General features: G+C 36.7%; 1 protein-coding gene across 3 annotated transcripts in view; it reads right to left on the bottom strand.

The window, feature by feature from the left end:
* FGL1 (fibrinogen like 1) overlaps positions 1-20113 on the bottom strand; it is a 34018-nt gene that overhangs the window by 7672 nt on the left and 6233 nt on the right. For 2 of the 3 annotated variants that reach the window (XM_009277392.1, XM_009277393.1), the window contains 6 exons: positions 15236-15416; positions 12438-12597; positions 10278-10375; positions 9237-9325; positions 8481-8668; positions 1942-4704 (listed from right to left, as the gene is read on the bottom strand). In XM_009277392.1, coding sequence (XP_009275667.1) covers positions 4545-4704; positions 8481-8668; positions 9237-9325; positions 10278-10375; positions 12438-12597; positions 15236-15416 — 876 coding nt within the window. In that variant the 3' untranslated portion in view covers positions 1942-4544. Of the gene's footprint in view, positions 1-1941; positions 4705-8480; positions 8669-9236; positions 9326-10277; positions 10376-12437; positions 12598-15235; positions 15417-20113 lie in introns of those variants that run through there. The other variant, XM_019471579.1, reaches the window with a different exon arrangement.

Raw genomic sequence — 20113 nt, 5'->3', positions numbered from 1 at the left:
TGGCCTCAAGTTGCACCAGGGGAGGTTTAGATTGGATGTATGGAAAAATGTCTTTACTGAAAGAGTGGTTAAACATTGGAACAAGCTGCCCAGGGAAGTGGTTGAGTCCCCATCCCTGGAGGTATTTAAAAGACGTGTAGATGAGGCCCTTAGGGACATGGTGTAGTGGGTGGTGGTGTTAGGTCGATGTTTGGACTTGATGATCTTAGAGGTCTTTTCCAACCTCAATGATTCTATGATTCTATGATTCTAAGATTGAAGATCTGACTGTCATTAAGAAGGGAAGAAAAGAAGCAAGGAAGGAAGCTCAGATTCTATAGGAGACAGGTAAAAGAAACTTATACACAGGTATTTACAAGTTGCTGAGGAAAGGCAGAAAAAAGTGAGCTACAAGGTTTTTTTTGCAAAGGCTGTATTTTGGTTCTTCTACAAGCAAACAAACTAATTTGGCCCCAGGGTGGTTTAATCAGTGTTTGGATATCAACACTATGTTTCTGATGCAATCTAATTAGCGTTAGGGTAGGATTAAGAGGAGCTGTCTTAGTTAACTGAATATATAGCAATGACAGGCTGGATTTCATCCTACACTAAACAAAGGTTAAGATGGCCCTCAGGTACTTGGAAAAGATGATTTTTGGGTGAACACTATGTATTTAAAAAAAACTAATTAAGCATCAAGGAGCCACTATCACTGTAAAGTTTTACATTCTCTTTGAACAAACACTTGAACCAACAGAAAATGGTAACTTTTCTCCCTCTGAGCATATATTGCATACGTATTTTGGCTGAATGCTTGAAACCTTGCCGATTTCCCAGTTCTCAGACCTGCCCTGAGAAAACAGCAAGCATATGCTCATATTCATTTCAAAGTACCTCCTGGTTTTGAATAGCTCCATTTTTTGCTTTCTAAGTTGACCTCTTAATAGACAATTTAAAAAAACAAGACAGAAATAAGCAGAAATTTTTTAAAATTTAGATAGAAAATACTTTCCTGGATACTTTTTCTGCTCTTTCCACCTCTTTGAAAACTGCCAAAGAGCACCTACTACTGAAGAAAAGAAAAAAGAAGGTATAAAAAGCTGCATTTTCATTCTTTTTGAGCTAATGAGGAGTAAACTAAAGGAACATGATAGGAACGTTCACAGACCTGGCAAGCTGTGGTTCGGTTCCCCTTTCTGGGTATACCATTTTGCTAACAGTGAAGAGAAGTAGCTTTGACAGAACAAAATGTTATCCTTACAAAAAGGGTTCAAGAATTGGTGTCAGGAGTAACAGTTTTGGGAATGGTAGGGAGAGGTAGGCTCTAGCTAGGCAGTAAAGCTGAAGAGAAGAGTCTCCGCTGGAAAGCAGTAGGCCAGATTGCAGTACCCCAGCTACATGTCAATGTATACTAGACATTCTAGGGAAAACAAATGTTGTAGCATATAAGGCTCTTTTACTGCTCATTTAATTCACCTGGGCTTGTGGTTTCCATTCTTTTAATCTCCAAAATGGAAGAAAATGGAAATAGACAACTGAAAACATAAAGCTCTTTCCCTTGAACAAATATTACAAAAAGAACCATTTTTGACTACACGTTGCTGGTAGCTATCATTATGTGCTTTATTAAATGATGACTGAAAAAACCATTTTCCTTGTTATTTCCTTGATTCTTATTCTTCTTCTGTTGGGTTATATGATTTATATCAAATGGTATGTATTCATTTTCAGCTATTTGGAGTTACTATGTTGTTCTGTCTAATGCCTGAACAAATAAAATGGCCTTTGTTCTGCTATCTTGTAAGAATAAAGACTACCTTAGAACATGTTCATACCTATTGAGGAAATAAATTAATGCAAACAGGCCAGGCCAGGCAGAGAAAATAATTCTCTTCCAAGCTGTACTCTCTTTTCCAGTAGCTATTTAAACTTGGATTTTAAAAATAAAGGGTTTGTTTATTTGAGAACAATTATATGACCGTTTTGAATTACAACACTTTCACATTTTTCATGTGGCCAAAAAGATTTATTACACAAAGAAAGGCCATAGAAAGATGGTGGAATTAAATACTGTATTTGCATATTGCTACCAATACGCTAGATGCTTTTCAGACAGCTAGGATATCAAAGTCCTTGTTCTGAAGAGCATTCAGTTCAAATAAACATATAAATGCATTGTAAGACGTACAAAGAAAGATTTGATCCTCCTTCATTTTATGATTTCCAATAGAGAAAGGGAGTCAAATTTTACATCAGAATATGACAAAAGCATCCTAACTCAGCTGAAAGATTTCATTAGCACTCTCATAAGTAAAGAGGATGGATTTATGCTGCAGCAAACAAAAAAATTAATACAGATTTTATGAGCACAATCTCTACATGTTGAGTCTTTTTTGTGTGCTAGAGATGCAATTTTGCTGTACTTAAATCCTCCATGTCTTTTATTTAAATTATGTGGAATATGAGCTGTCTCGATACTGTCCAAATACATGAGCTAATCTTTCCATTTTCCTGTGAAAAACTAAGGGTGATTTTACAATTTCTACATAACGTCATCCATGTTTTTGCAAAGAATTAAATCCTTCTCCTCTTAGAGTAGCAAAAGAATTTGAAAATCATGATGGGAAATACTGTACTTAAAACATCTTTTTAAACTACTCCAAAACTTCCATTGTATTATTAATGACCCATACCTATAGACCTGCTCATAGTTACACAGAAACCCATTTTAAATTCTGTAATAAAATTGGATAAAAATACATATCAGATGTTCTGTTTTAATGTTGAATACTGAATATCTGTATTGTATGTTCTTTTTAGCTGCCTGAAGCCCGTTTTTTCCTCTACTTAATGCGCTTTTTTTGTTTAGGTGTAATCTGATTAATTTTATTGCATGAGATGGTTTCATATGAACCTCTCTTTCCCCCCAAGTTGTTCTACACATCCTCCCTCCCTTATTCCATGCAATTCTTTCAAGTATTCTTGGCAAACTTTTGGTTTTGGAGGATGGAAACGGAAGGAAAAATGGCCATGCAGGGAGTTACCATTCAGCTCACCTGTATTCATATCAATGTAGTTATAAATTGACTAATAGATTGCCAAAAGTTAGGTTCAATTATGCTAATAAGCTTGACTGAAACTGGCTGCCAGGTTCAAAAACTCTGTTTGGACAGAGGGAGAGAGACTGGCAGTCCAACCACAAAAGCAAAATTATTTTAGGAAAGCAGGGAAATAAAAGTGCCCAAGTTTGGCTCAGATCCATGTGTTTTTTAAAATCTTCATTTGCATCTGCTCAGCAGAAATGGATTACATTGCATCAAATAGCTTTCTAGAGAGTGTTCCTATCTTCTCCATGGCAGCAAGCACCAATCAGAGATTCTTGTTGTTACTGGCTATTAGAGTCTATTGTGGTGCTAGGCACAAAAGCCAGGGGTAGGCAGAGTCTCTCTTACGATTTTTCTTGTTCAAGAAAAACGTGGATCTGCAGCTTGAGAAGGGGGAAAGCCCAGGGAGCCAAGACAAGGACATAAGAAAAGGAGAAGATAATAGACTTAGAAGCAGAACGACTTTGAAGTGACTGAACAGGGAATTCACATTTGGAGAATTGTGGAGACTAAGAGATACATGAAGAAAGTAAAGATTTAGAGTCAAGCACTAAGAACCTCTAAATTGCCAGATTTTAGTTGCACATGAAATACACTTCCACCTACACATGCATTATGATAGTCTATGTTCAAAGCATAGCTCACATTAAAATTAGTTGCAGCTTTTGTTATTTAGCCTTTTGGTAAACTCCAAATGTCAATAAATTTAAGTCCAGGTTTTGTTACCAAATGTTACCAAAAAAAAGTCAGGCATAATGGTTACCAAGAAGAAGAAAGGCATAATTACAGACCATCTAAAAATGGTAGATTGAAATGATGGGACCAGCCCTAGAAATGCTTCAGCAACAACAGACAATCCACTTCTGTATGCTGGATTCAATTGATTCTAGCCTGGTAGCATCCCTTCTCTTCCTTCAGTTCCCTGCCTCATTCTTTATACTTTTTATGTATGCTATGTACACAACACATGCAACAAATAAATCAGAGGAATTTACAGGCAACTCAATTCTAAAGCCTTGAATCATTCCAAAGAAAGTATATTCCATCCACTGAGTAAACCAGCCTTATGCTTGTATTGAAATAATTTTTTTGTTGTAATACGTAGAATTCGTTTTCATTTTTGAGACAACACAGTGACAATACTGGGTGTTTTTTTAAAAGGTGAAAGGATTTGTAGTTACTGCAGAAGCCAAAAATTCTCCATGTTGATGAAGATGCCCTTATTCCTAGGTGAATGCCTGCCTTTTTAAAAAAATCCTGTACGCATATTAGCACTAGTATGTGCATCTACAGATTCACAGGCTAGCTTGTCTCCTCATTTACATATCATAAAACTACTGGTTGCGGAGGAATTATTCCAGATTTATATATGCATAGATGAGAAGCAAAAATCTGCCCATATGTTTTAATTTGGATTGATTTGCTAAAAGATTAACTAGATAAATCGTCTTAATAAAATACTTAAACAATATTAGGTTCAAAGTCTGCTGGTCTGACCTTCATGACAACGGATTTCAGAGAATACCACCACCCATGCCAAGTGTACCAAACAATCCCGTTGTCCGTCTTTGCAGTATAGGGGCCTTTGTAGTACAAACCGTTCAAGTTGGCAGAGTGACACCTGGTGGAAAAGTAAAGGAAAACATAAATAAGGCCTCCTGTCGAAAAGTTGCAAGCGCTTGTAGTTTGTGTCCCAGTCAAAAATTTTGCCGTGTTGGTAACAGCCCAGTTTGACAGCTGCAAAAATTTGCATTTGTCGACTTCAGTGTGCCTAAAAAATAAGTTTAATTAGAGCACAACTGCTCTTAGCTTCTTTGAAACAAAAGTTCTTTTTGTTCTTTCCACACATTTTCTGACATTACTAGCTCTCTGAGTTTTGCCTGCTAATCTGTTTCAGTGGAGAATTATTCCAGAGTTGTTCAGGTCACGTGTGGCAGCAGGGCATACACCAAGCAAAACTGGGTAAGAAATACTGTGCTGCTTTTTGTTGTTCCAGAGTAGGCCCTTGTAAGTTTTACAGTTACCCCAAATGGTGTTTCGTATGACAAAACCTGAATACCACCATCAGTTGCCTAGTCAGCTGTGGACTTCTATTTACAAATAGATTAAATCTGACAGCTTATTAAACATATGTATGCCAATTCACTGGATCATCGGAGCTGGCATTTTATTTGACTATATAAAGAACATTCTTTTTTTTGGTTCTTTAACACACTGAAGCAGAAATGCTGTTACAGCTTATTAAATACAGTGGTTGAACAAACAAACAAACACACACACACACACCCCAGCAAAACCCAAAAGGCTTGAATAGGTACCAGCACAACCTTGATACTCATTTGGTTTCTACAAGAAAGAAGTTTAGATCCTTATGTGACCATATGGAGAGCAAAACGGTTGTTTCTTCTGCAGCACATTGTAATGAATCAGCTTGGTTTATCTGCCAATTCAGTATTTTGTTGTAAGTGCTGTTAATATCTAGCTGTCGAACACCATGATGGATTTCAAAAGCAGACTTCAGAAAATATGCAAACAGAAAACAGTCCAAGTGAACCTTATGGGTATTATTACTGGCAAATCTTAGTCTCTTTGGCTTTGCTTACACTTCATTAACAACTGTTTTTGAGAACTGAAATAAAAACTGTGATAAAAGCCTCATAGGAAAATTCTCATAAATATATGCTTATTCATTGCTTAGAATTTTTAAGCTCAATTTTGGTAATGTGTTGGCTGAAATCTTATAAACTGCAGATATCAAAAGTGACTTTGTTTTTGAGAATGACAAATTTGTATCAGAGCTGATAAAATCTTTCTAGTCATACAAATTCTGCGTTGAGCAGGCACTCTGTCTACTTTGAATCAAAACACAGATTTCATTAGAAGGATCGTAATTGCTGAAATAACTGGACATACTAAAGAAACAACTGGCATGTGATTACTGATATGATATTCTGAAGCAACATTCATTATTCACAAGTCAATAAACACCTTAAAGTTAGCCTATGTTCCTCCTTTCTTTCCGATAGGCTAATTTTTAAAGTAAAAAACCGCACTGCAATAGTTTCAAAAGTACAGTCAACTCTCAATTATCTCTGGACATTTTATCTGAATTATATATTAACTGTATGACAGATGCGGAGAGATGGAGTTGGTTCCCTGAAGAACTGTTTGAATTCTGCCTGGACTCACTGACTCCAATACAGCCCCACATGGATGTAGCTGTCTCCAAGATGATTGGTGATGCAGGAAGCCTGAGTTACTGAGATCTGTGGCCCCAACTTGGTGCCTGGCAGATCCACTGTGATCATCCATGAATGGTGTAACTAAAACTGGGAGTCCTGGGGGGAGAATAAGCTCATGTCCAACTAGACTTGTTAGCTCTGCTTTTACCAGTTATGAACCTACTGACCTTTGCAATGCCCTGGATGCAGGAAAGCTTATGACCTGGGTGTAGTACCAGAGTGAACCCAGCTCCATGGATTTGTGTCCAAGCTGAAAATATCTCCTAAAGCTTTGCTTACAAAAGAATACAGAGGCCATTTTCTGCAGAAGTCCAGGATAACAAGTGCTGAGCTAGAGCAAGACCAGTGGCTTTAAACTAGATATGAGCTACTTCCATGTGGCCTCACTTGTGTCACATCCCTTGGTATTCACATTATCTGGGCGTTTCTGTATTTCATTAGCCCAGATAGCATAGAGCTGTCCATAAAAAATTCCTTCATACCTGGGAGCTCCTATACAAACCAGCCAAGAACACTAATTCCTTCTATGTTTGCTAATCTGTGCATGAAAAATACATGTTCTGAGTGCTTTCCTTTCTCTGCCAGTCCTGTTCTTTTGGGTAGGATTTAAGGATACTGAAGTTTTCTAGTATTTTGCAGTATTCAGTTTTATGTTAGGCTTAACATAAAAAAAGTCAGTAGCAAGGCAGTGGAATAACACTACTAGTAACTCATTTTCATTATCCAGATAGACTGCCACTTTAAGAGCATGAGCTACACAGCCATAATAGGAACTAGTCTGGTAGGAGTCAGCTATCTTTAGTAGTTATGTAGCACCAACTACAAGGTATTAATAACTGTCAAGTTCTGCCGTACAGCTACTTTTGCAAAGAGGTCATTCTTTTGTCCAGACCAATCCAATATTAAAAAAAAAAGTTTTTAAAAGACAAAAAATGTATGCGCTTGACTAAAAGTGATTGGTGATTCACTCTTAATGAACTCCATGGCATGGTATCAGAGTTTTATGCTACTTGAGGTCTAGATATTCCTCTAAACCCACAAAAGTTCTGATTTCATGGGAAAAGGATCTCCAACACAGTTGGCTTTCCCTTTTATATCTTAGCTTTCGTGAGAACTGCAAAAAACCTTTGTCTACATGTGATTTTTTTCCGTATGTCTCAAACATTCTTTCGACCCACTAGCCATGCAAATATATTAAAATGTATTAAAATAAGTAATTAATTGTGAAACATTGAGTTAATAGCTACATCATATCAGCTAAGCTGGTCACAGACTACTTATGGAAACAGAATTTGGAAAATGAGGAGTTAAAAAAAGAGGAACAAAGGATGACAAAACAGAGAGAAACAATGGAATTGATCCAGCCTGGCAGCTCTTGCCAAGTGAACTGAGATCACAGTGAGAGAGTAGTATGCTTCCCTGAGTTGTATTTTAAACCTCTCTAGATTGCATAGTTTCTCTTCATGGCTATATTTATCTCATTAATTAAGGGAAATAACATAGCTGCCTATACAGACAGTGCTAAGGCTACCAGTTTTATCCTTTCTTTTTGAATTGGTATTTTGTATCTAAGTAGGATTTTAAAATTCTTTCACTGAACCGTATTTAAAAAGATCTTCCTCTCAGTCCAGCCATGCTCACTGACAGAAACTGAGTGGACACATTCCCATCTTGATATAGAAGGAATAACAGGAGTGAGATGCTGTGAACTGAGGTGAAAAAAGTGAGGCTTAATAACCTGGCACTAGCTTAACTTATCAGATATTCTGCAGTACTGCCACATCTGGTCTAGTGCAACGCAGGAGAAATGCAAGAATGAAGTACAACAGGGATACATCTGCAAACTCTACATGACCTACTTGTGTAAAAACTGGTTACCTTAAAGGGGCAGAATTATCTTCTCCTTACTATCTGATAACAAAGACAACCAAAGCCTATGGCGAATACCATTACCACAGACCAGCTTGAGCTGTGCGGTAGGTGCTGTCCCTTCTAAGGTGAGTCTCAGTCTTACAGCACTGAGATCTCTGGTAGGGGTCAAGGGCAGATTTCAAATATAATAAACAATGCCAATCCTATCTTCTACCATATGTTATTATTGTCTGAATACACATGGAGCAGAATAGTTGACAATACTGATATAAAATCAACACACCTGTTAAACCACCAGCCAGCCTTTTCCTCTGCGGCACAGTTCCCTTCATAGTTGTCATTGTCCCTGTCTCTAGTACTGAATTTCATTCCTCGATGATCAGCCCACCATTTTACTTCAGGATGAAATCCACCAGTAAGGGAATCACCAGCTGTGCCAGAGTATTCACCACAGCTCATCTCATAAGAATGCTAACGAAAAATGTGAAGAAAGGGGGGGAAAAAAAAAGTAATCCAATATGTCTTTAACCTTTAGCATGTCAGAGAGTGAAACCACAGAGAGGAAACTAATCTGTTACATTTGCTACTATTTTTATGCTCAGAAATGTCATGCCACTTAAACACTGTGTACTAGATAATGAAGGGGTGTAAAGATGCTTACCAGGGGTAAAATTTGTCAATAACCTTATGTATAAATGACATAATAAAAACAATATTAGAGTTAGTTTGCAGTACATATTAACAAACCAGAACATCATGTACCATTATTGTTGGTAATATCAACAAAAATAGAAAAACTGCTTTTATCCATGGCTGCTAAACAAAATGATTCATACCTCTTACAGAAAGTGTGAAATTGATGTATCAATGTAAACCACTATTATTACATATTTGAAAATTCCAAGCATTTGTAAGAAATAAAATATGATAAGGTTCTACACAAACCTTTATGAAAATTAGGGAATTTGTATGTTTATTGTCTGTCTACAGAATCCACATTTTCATTAAAACCTCTAGTCATTATTTAATATTTTATTACCTCTTCACCTGCAACTCTGAATCTTGCATATTGTGCAAAACGCCGTTCTCCTTCAAAATCAGTTAGATCAATTCTTAAAGTATAGTTCCCTTAAGAAACAACAACACAAATTATTTTGGTTAAACTAGCCTATCTCACTACTTTTCAGAACAGACTATTATATAGTAGAAGATTAAAATACTAATTATGTTTTCATCATGAATCTTATCTGTATCATCACAGCATATTTTATGGGTTTTTATCTTCTTTCTTTATGCATATTGAAGCATATCTTGCTATTCTTTGTCTTTATTCACCTGATTAAGCTCAGAAAATTTTAGAATTATTCCAATACAGATTTTCAAGTGTAGACAAAAAAAATCTTAAAAAAAATGGCCTTATGGGCTTTATATTTTAGTAAGGTATTTGAGGTGGTAATGAAAGGATAGTGAGAATCAATCAATAAGCATACACCTGAGAAAATCATATTTTTATACTCTGAAGATAAAAGAGTTAAATTAGGACCACATCCTGGTGGCATTGATTTCCATACAAATTAGCTGGCTAGGTCAATGGGTAAGGTTTGTATGTGCAGCATTCTACAGCAAAGCAGAAGTTATCTTAGATTGAGTGACTATTAGAAGGATGGAAATAGCTTTCTAAGACTAGCCTAATCAAGAGGACAGGCCTAGATTTACCTTCATGTAATAGCCTATGCAGCCATGTAAAGCCCTGACTAAATGAATTGGTACAGCATACTACCTGACTCTAGACTGTTAGTGATGCTGTGAAATGGGTAGAGACAATTATTTTAAGGTGTAGTCCTGTCTACAGTTCCCTGTTTTGCAGGTGCTCCCTGCATGCCATTGGCCCAATGACAGTTTTGAACCTTTTGTTAGAAAACATATATTCAAATGTGTTTTGTCCTGAAACTTGGAGAAGTCCATGCAGACTAACAACAGAACGCAGGATTTATGCTAACAAAAAGGGTAACAAAAAACGGCCCTGAAACAGCAAAGAAACAGAAACAAGAGAAGACTATTGTTACAATACAAATCTTACCTTGATTAGTCAAATAATGAAGTTTTTTATTTCCAAGCCAATATTCGCCATTTGTCAGAACAAAATTTCCAAAGCCTTCTTCATAGTCAGTCCAGACTCTGAAAAGAGTATAAACTACTAATTTATCAAAAAAGCAAGTTTGCTTGGATGTTTATTTTATCATACAATCATAGACCACGGAATAATTCAAATTGGAAGGAACCTCACAAAGTAATCTAGTCCAATGTCCTGCTCCAAGCAGGGTCAGCCATGAGATCAGACCAGGTTGCTCAGGGCTTGTCCAGTCAGGTCTTGAAAACCTCCAAGGATGGTGACTGCACATCCTCTTTGGGCAACCTGCTGACTATTCTCACAGTGAGAAAGTTTTTCCTTATATCCAGTCTGAACCTCTCTTGTTTCAACTTACGTATGTCGCCTCTCATCCTCCCACCAGACACCACTGTGAAGAGCCTGTTTACTCAACAAGCTCTCAAACAGCTCTGTTTTCTTAGTGACCACCTTGTAGGTACAGGCAGGCTACTATTAGGTTCTGCTGAAGCCACCTCTTCTGCAAGCTGAACAAACCTTAGCCTGTCCTCATAGGGCAAGTGGTCCAGCCCTTGATCATCTTGGTAGTCCCCTGCTAAACTCTTTGTAGGTTCATTATATATGGGAACATTAATAAAAACATATTTTAGACTTTATTATCTTATTTACATTGTTGATCTTCACAGAATTATTTCTATTTTTCACATGTTAAAGGCTGAATCCCACACTACACTGGTCACTGAATCCCAGTCCAAAGAGTAGTCCTAAGAGGTACATTCAAAGTGGTTTAAGATTAACAGATTTTAAGACCAGAAGAAAACACATTAGCTCCAATCTGGTATAGCACAAGTTACCCAAAGTGAAAACATTTTTCCTAGTTAAATCCAGGGGATCTAAGTGAATGTGTAGGTGTATTGCAAGCATTGTTTCTTTATTTTCTGTGATTTGATTAAGCTGTGAAACTCCTGCAGCTGGATATATAATTTTGTAAATTGAGGTATTAGCTAGCTGTTTCCAGCTGTGACTTATTGACTGATTCTAACAATTTTTGAACTCATATTGGTGCATAGTTTCAAGAATTAATATGTAGTCTGAAAGCACTGAATCTTTTCCCTGTCTACAGTGGCTTTGAAACTCTTTCTCAGTGGTTTTGGTTTCATGACATGTTCTAATGGGGACAAAAGTATGATCTATTTCCTTGATGAGAAGCAAACATACTTCATTTCCTTGAGGAGAAGCAACCATACTTCAACCAATGGGTGAAAGTATTAGGCTGTAGACAGGCAGTCATAAGAGAAAGCAGCCTCTGTGACTTAAGTAGCTGGTAGTCTCTAGCAAGGGAGAAGAATGGGTGGTGTGTGGTAGTAACAATTGTAAACTGCTACAGATTGCTTCTGCAGCTTGTCTGAGCATATGTTATAAAATAAGAATAGCAAAGTTTTCTTAGCTGGATTGCAGTTTTTCATTCTCTCTGGGGATTGCTTCTCTATTTCATAAGGGTACTGTAAAGTTAGTTACAGGAATTGTAAGAGGTAAGACACAAATCCACAGAAGGATGCAGATACGTGAAAAGCAAATTGGGCAAAGCGGAGGTTCTAAAAACCTTCTTCTTTCTTCTAATATCTGTAAATATTTGTGGTTTTTTAAATTCAAGTCTCACAGCACCAAAAATTTCACTTCTAGACATTTCCCAAAAAATGCTTGAGTCTTGGCAAAGGCAAGGGGATTAGGTGTCCACAAATCAAGTTCTCACCCATCTTATCTTTCCTGGAGGCATTTTACCATGAGCTACAGATTACTCTGTGGTGGGTTTCTCTCATATTTGTTTGCTGATGGTATTTCAGTTCAAGCAGATTGCTTACATTTATACTTTTTTAGATTTTTACTATTTGCAAAAGACAAGGTAGTCCTTTACTTGTCATTAAGAGTTTTTGCTCCAACAATTGTTAATGCATGTGACATTGAAGTGTTGTCATGTAAAATGCACAAGCTGTCAGAGAAAGACTAGAAGAGATGTCTCCCAGAATAACAACATACTCATATAATTCTAAAGTTATAGATTTAACTTAGCTCCATCTGGTTTAATGTTTCTCCCCTTTGTTTCCAATTTTAATGACTAAGTCTAGTACCTACCTATCAAAATTCTGGCTGCCATCAGAACGTCTCTGAAAAACAGTCCAACCACCCCCTTCAGACATGTCACAGAAGGCAAGGAATTCAGTAGGACTCTGGATAGGTTTCATCTTATAAAATCCACTTTGCTTATGGCCGTCATTGTAGATTTCTGCACAATCTGTTCACAAAACATTCATTGGACACAGTTTTTTCAGTCCTATACTTACTGGCAAAATCAGAAATCAAGGCAATAATAGAAGTCAAGTCACGTCATATGAGAGTCACATATGAAGCAGGCTAATACAAAGGAAACACCTCTGCAAACAAGTTTTTATTACTTTTGGGCATTTTCTTGTATTTGTGTTGCTTTAAAACTTTATTGAGCTGTAACTATTTTGACATTTCTTTAAAAGAATCTTTCTTCCACCATAAAATACTATCATTTTGTTTTCATTTGACTAGCAAAATAACTCCTCTGGTTTAAGTGGTGTCACTTTTAATTTACAACGATATAATCCACATTAGAACCCTGTTACAATCATATAACTTCTCTACATATAAAACACACAGCAACATTTAAAAACAAACATGTACTTCTATGTCCAGAAAGTCCACAGGAGAACTGCCAAAAACAAGGAGTATGGAACCACCAGTGTTAGAAAAAGGAAACAATTGCTGGACCTGATACTCTTGCCCCTTGTACCAAACAGGAGCAAAAATATATAGAAGACTACCCCCAAAAAGTGCAATGTATGTGTAAAATGATACCACTTCGGCTTGATACCATTTACAGTCTGGTCTCCATTGGTGTTAGTGGCTAATCAGCATTTACAGCAATGACAAAATTCAGAGCTCATGAAAATATAACAGCAATGTAATTGTATAATCTTATCTTTTTTCCTCTAGGAGTTAAGAAATGAAAGGAGTTCTTTGTTTATATGTAATCTACCATCAAGCAGTCATACAGGAAAGACGTATAATTTTCAACATTTCTGTTTTTCCTGGCGAAGGTAGGGCTGATTAACTGTAAGATATTCCCTGAAACATTTATGAACATGTTGGCTGAACCTTCCAGGCCAGTTTGGAACTTTCTGAACTATTACATTTCTTCTCAGTGAAGGTGTCAGTGAAGATTAGACATAGAAAATAAACACTTTATACTGAAAACAAATAGCTATGCCAGGATTTGAATAAACTCTAATAGAAAACATGATTTAAATAACAGCTAAGTTGTCTTTCTAGAGAATGTTTCACTGGCATATAGAAAATAGCTTTTCTTGTCCATTATTTTCTTAGTAGGTTAGCAAAACACTTAAGCATATTTTAATTTTTAGCATGTGTATATAGTGTGGAATTTCTCCCTCACTATCTAACCCCAAATTATCCAGCTCTGTTGACATTCAAATGCTACAGCAGTTTGAATGAAATAATGCAGTATCAATAGGGAAAAGCATTTTCCAGGCTATAAGGAAAGTGAAAAAATAATGGGAAAAAAAAATCATCAGAAACCGGAACAACTTCGATCTGTTATTTAGAATCACATTTTAAGAAAATAAACTGGGACATAGGCTGAAAAAGGACAAATACCTTTCAGCTAAATGTGGTTTTAATAATCTTTTCCAGTAACAAATGAGTGCCATAATAATGGGAAAAAAAAATCATCAGAAACCGCAACTTCGATGATCTGTTATTTAGAATCACATTTTAAGAAAATAAACTGGGACATAGGCTGAGAAAGGACAAATACCTTTCAGCTAAATGTGGTTTTAATAATCTTTTCCAGTAACAAATGAGTCAGCCATAATAATAAAAAAAAGTATTCCAGGATGCTTAATACATAAATAAATATACAGCTAAAATTTAAAGTCAGGCTTACAACTGCTTTTAATTTCATTTTAATGGTGCTTTATTATATTTGATGCCTTGTTATGTTGTGATTTCTTCCAGCAGCATAAACACTACAAGTATATTCAAACAAGGCCATTAAAATTTATAGAAGTTTAGACTGTCTAGCACTGGACAACTAGAAACGAACACCGTCCAAGAATCAGACCCCCAGATTGTATTTTCAATCCAACTATTGGTTTGGATGGTGTTTTGTTATTTTAAGAGTTTGGGCCTCACTCCAGCTACTACAGGCTAACACACTTAGCCTTCTTCCACTGCAGAGGGACCGGATCACCACCAGAATGCTGGTGAGATTACAAAAACAACTTAAAACCAGTATTTTAGAAGCTGTGATGTCCTGAGCTGAACCTAACTCGGTCAAAATGGTGTAACACACAGAATATTATTAAAGTGAGACGCAGATGTCATTATGCCAGGATTATGCATGTAAATATGGATGTCTCAGGCACTTTACAGATTGGAACAGAGTCGGTGTGTGCTTGTAACCCATGCGACCCTGTGAATGTGTGAATGTGAACTGACCCTGTGGGTTAGAACTTTTTGAGATTAGTCAAAGAAGGGTGCTCAGAAATCTGTAACTGCTTATTAATGTTTTGTGAATGTCTATTATTGGCTTTTACCTGTTGTATTGCTGATATATTTATTCTGAATTTATTGTTCACGGATTGTTTTTTAATTATATGCTATTAATAAACCAATAAACTGCTTCAATCCTGATTTGATTTATACCGTGTGACATGAACAATTTTTCCCTGCGGCAGCAGGCCTAGGTAAAAGCTGAACACTGTGTTTTAAACAAGCAATTTTCTGTGAGCTTTTAAAACAATAAGTCAATGGGCCCAATTGTGCTAAAGCTTCTGGGTATTATTACAATGAATGGAAATGAAAAGAATAGCTTCGTTTCTAACCTGAATACTGTCTTTTTCCTCCCAAGTCAATGACACTGTTCTCATCTCCTCTGTCACTGTACTGAATCTCTTTCTTCTCTAAAAGCTGTATAATTTTTAACTGATGCTGTTTCACACGATGTTCCAGAAGCCTCACCTGGCCCTGAAGTCGTATCTGCTCTTGAAAACAGTTCTGTAGATCCTAGAGAGAAAAACATACCTTATTGTAAAATCAACAATTTTTTGTCATGTTTAACATGTGACACAAAAAAACAACCAAACAAACCATAAATAAAATTTAACTTGAATAAAACATTTTGGTCACAATTTCCTACAGACACTATGTTGACTTCCACCTCAATTGCTACCTCTATTTAAAATTATTTCATATATTACAGAGTGTGCAAACATATACCTGCTTTGCAAAGAGACCTTCTCTTTAGTGGCTATAACTACCAGCTCCCACTGCAAACATGCAGAGGGGACTTTAGGGAAAAACACTGTAGTACAGACCCTATCATAAAGATTGCTTATTCTCTATCACCTGCCATGTACAGAGATTTACTATCCAGTGAGGCCTGCTACTAACATTGTGAAGGTTCTAAAATTTCAGAGTTTTAAAGAAATACAGTCCGCACTGATATGTTTTCAACTTCATTGTGCATTTTTCAAATGCTTTTAGATTACATACTTCTTATGATAAGAATCTTAACATTGCCAACATAAATATTGTAAAGTTTCAAGCTCATTTTTGGCATGCTAAAATAAATAGTCCCTAAGAAGCTGTGAATATGCATGAAAAATAAAAGTTAAAAACTTAAAGTCAATATTGTGCTGTGACTTGTACACTTAATTTTGCCATGCAGAGTGAGTGAGAAATGTGGTGATTCTGATATGGTGATACCTAGCACTCATTTCACCCTGGTGCAAATATGGATATGTGACAAGAAAGCTGGAATAACCGTTCCAAATTCTGACATGCTGAATGTATGCAGAGCAATAAATAATTGTTTTTAGATTAATGACTATGGTAAAATAGCCAAAGTGAACTGAACCCAATCTAGGGAGCTTAAATTAAACCAGCCTGTACAGTTCCAAATAGATATTAAACAAATTTGATTTCAACATGGGGAAAAAAGCCTTTGGGGTTTTATGATACATTTTACAAACGTGACATAAGGTTTTGCATCAGTAACATTGTGTCTGCAATTTCATATGAGCAAACAGAGTTTAGTAGCTATGGTGCTTGCACAAGAGCACAACTAGCACTGTAAAAGCAAAATCAGAGGGCAACCTTTTGGACATCTGATATGCAAGATCAAATATGCAGTAGTTCTAAATTTGTGCAACCTTATCATAGGGCAACATTATTTACATGAGCTAAGGAGGTAGACCTGTAACATTTGTCATCCGTATGGAAGAGCTGGTATCTCAGAACATTGCCCTGTCACATTGAACTATAGAGAGATCTGAACGAGCATACTGATGTGCACCTCCAGTGGCATCCGCATACTTTCATTTGTATCAGGCTCAGGCTTCACCTATTTTCCATGAAAAGTCCCACCAAAACGTTTCTTGTCACTTTCTTGCTGCAATGATTTTTTTTGTTTTCTTCTATCTGAAAAGCTGATACCATTCTGTAAGTTTCTACGCAGCACAAACAGTTCTGGTTAGACTGACTTCCTTGCAATACCATTCACCACAACTCCAAGAACAGACTTCGTGAACTAACAGTATTAATTAGAATCTGCATTTTATGAGTCTACTACATGCAGATTTTTTTCATAATTAATTTGAGGTACTAGTTAAAAAGCAGAGGAACTTCTGCTACTGTCAAGGAACATCCATATAAATCATGTCATGACTATGACCTGTTATTTCTGATAGAAATAAATGTTGCAGGTGTCCAGGCGCCATTCCTTTTTCACTAGAGAGGATGCAATTAACTTTCAACAAATAGACAAATGAACTAGAGACATTTCAAGAGAGTATTTGAAGATAAAAGAATCTATGTCCACGAGTTCAGTAAAATGGTTCCTAGCCATCATGTTCCATTTGCCTGCAATGTTTAGTCACACTGAAAAATTTGATGATCAGCCATGCTGACTTTGCAGAACAATCCTGAATATAGGTCTCCGCTTTAAGTATTTCTGAAGTGTATCAGATGCTTGCTTTAATTCATACTTAACTGCAATCTAATATACGTAGTGGAATAAAAGAATGGGGAATATACATGTGGCAGGACTAGGCAGTTTGTCAGTGACCTGTTCGAGCGCAAAAGGTTCACCTGCCTCTCTGGGTTAGGGCTGCCAATGTCAGGCTGCTTTGACAGCAGGTGTGTCTGCAGGCTCCAACTGTCTGCTTGCTACCAGGTCCTGAGAAGCCATTAAGATGCTTGACCACAAGGAGGAGCTGTAAAGTGAGAGGCATCTTTACCAAACACTAAAATTTTTAGAAGAATAAACAAAGCAGCCAATGACCTAATATCCCTAGAGTCCCATCTTATTTAAGAATACTCCCTTGAAAATCTTTTTCAGTTGTTGACAGCTATATCATACCCTCCTTTTCTTCTAGCAGGAAACGAGAGAAGAAAATACTTAAAATATGTGCACAGAGACAAACTTGCTACGGTGGCTTAGAGGGATGTTATTTGACCATAAGCACTGGTTAATGTGTGACATATTGCATATTACAAAGAAAGGATGCACTATTATGCAGTCTTTCCAGGGTGGTTGTCTCAACTTGTTATCTGCAGCTTTATATAAACCCTTCACAAAAACTGAGTTGAACTGGGAAATTCAGAAGAGACTTCCTTGACAGCAAATTCTCAGACTAGTCCCAAGTACATACAGAAAATTACGGAGAACCGGAGAGCTGCATAGGTGGGTTGAGAAAGAGTGAATAAATAATAAAAAAAATATATTTCCAGGCTCACCCTGACAAGCTAACGCTAACTATAGAAGTAAAGCTGTCAAAAAAAACATGTTAACAGTCAGACCAAATATTAATCCTAATCACATTAAGTTAAGAGTGATGAAGGAGCCACCATGCCACACTTACCAGTTTTACTGCAGTGTTTGTTTATTGAGAAGGTTAGCCTGTATCAGCCTGAACTCAGTACTCGCAACCTTGGAGAACGTGGTAAAATACCTTAGGAAAGACCTGGGTGATCCTGGAAACAGTGGCCCCTGTCGCCAGGCCCTTGCAATTTCATAGGCAAGACTTCAGGTGGGTAGTCTCTTTAACAGGTGGCAAGGTCTGAGCCATGAAGAGCCACTTTCAGTTCTGGACAGAGGAGTCTGCGCATTTAAGGACAGGCAGCTAAGTGTGTTTCTTTCACACATTTCACTAGGGAAAATGCATCTATCACTTCACCTATTCATACCCCCTGTCGCCAGGCCCTTGCAATTTCATAGGCAAGACTTCAGGTGGGTAGTCTCTTTAACAGGTGGCAAGGTCTGAGCCATGAAGAGCCACTTTCAGTTCTGGACAGAGGAGTCTGCGCATTTAAGGACAGGCAGCTAAGTGTGTTTCTTTCACACATTTCACTAGGGAAAATGCATCTATCACTTCACCTATTCATTCATCATTAGAATGCTAAAAGCCATTCTCCTACTGTGATTAAATCATATAGTAAAAGTACAGAACTTCTCAAAAATATTATCGTACCTTAGAAAAACTTGGTATCTAAATTCAGTATGACACTACTTCATATATCACCATAAAAGGTTCTTTCCTTTGAATCAAATTAAACACAAGTCTGCAGCAGGCTATGTCTCTAAGTATTATTCTTAACTTTGCATTTTAAATTGATCTTTTCTTTTTGTTTACTTAAAAATTGTGAATTATTTCATTAAAATGAAAAACTAACACCGAGCTGATTGTTATTTGCTTTACAGACAATACAATCATTATGGGGTGAACAGTAATATATCTACATTACACATAGCAATTTCCTGATGAAAAGGATTTAAGCTCACAGTGCTGGTAAATAGTAAGTGGCAATCAAGAAATCACCAGCCATGCTGAATAACTACACCATAAGAAAGAAATGACTGAGCAGAAAGAGTTTTGAAAGTAACATACATATGAAAAGTACTGGTATCTGATACTTTGCTTTCTCTCCCTGACTCCAGCCTCCTCATTGACGTCTCTTTCTGTCAACTCCAGACAAATCCCATCATACTTTGCTGCTGTACAGCAAAACCACAATTCTCATATTTGGAATTCCACACCTATTTTTCCCATGGGACAATCACAAGTTAGCTGTGTAACTTCAGGGTGGATCAATATGGCTTTTAGATCTTTTTCGATCTTTTAGATCTTTTTAGATTTTTTGACCAGACTGCTCTTTTAATGTACTACTACACTTTTTCACAGGATAACTCTTTTAAAATCATTGGGATTAAACCAGTGCACAGCTAGAGTAATATAGAAGCAAAATGTAACCTAGGGTTATAAGAGTCAGCAGCTATAACATATTGCTATTTCTTTTGTTAGATATGGACTGAAGTTAAACTATTACAATGTTGAAATACTCAAAAAAAATGTGAATTTGATTGCGCCTGTCTCCAGTGGACAGTAGTGCCCACTGATTGAAACCAGACTGAACATAACCTGTTCTGTCTGTTTCAGTGAAGCAACTGTTTGTGCTACACATTGAGAAGCAATTATCTAACAACTGCTGACAGCTCTGCTCTTGGACATGTGGTCCCATATTTAACCAGCTGCTGCAATTAATGTGCATTCACAATATTTATTTCATTACTGTGTGAATTATTTAGCAGCTAGTGACCTTCCATTAAAATTGATGCTATAAATTAGACTCAGAATACTTTATGAAAACTATAAAAATACAAAATTTTTACTCGGTGTTATTTCCTATATTTTTAGAATTTA

This window comes from Aptenodytes forsteri, unplaced genomic scaffold (genome assembly GCF_000699145.1).
Source record: "Aptenodytes forsteri isolate BGI_AS27 unplaced genomic scaffold, ASM69914v1 Scaffold65, whole genome shotgun sequence".
NCBI classification, from domain to species: domain Eukaryota; kingdom Metazoa; phylum Chordata; class Aves; order Sphenisciformes; family Spheniscidae; genus Aptenodytes; species Aptenodytes forsteri.
The sequence above is the reverse complement of the archived record's forward strand: the minus strand, read 5'-3'. Positions and strand labels throughout refer to the sequence as shown.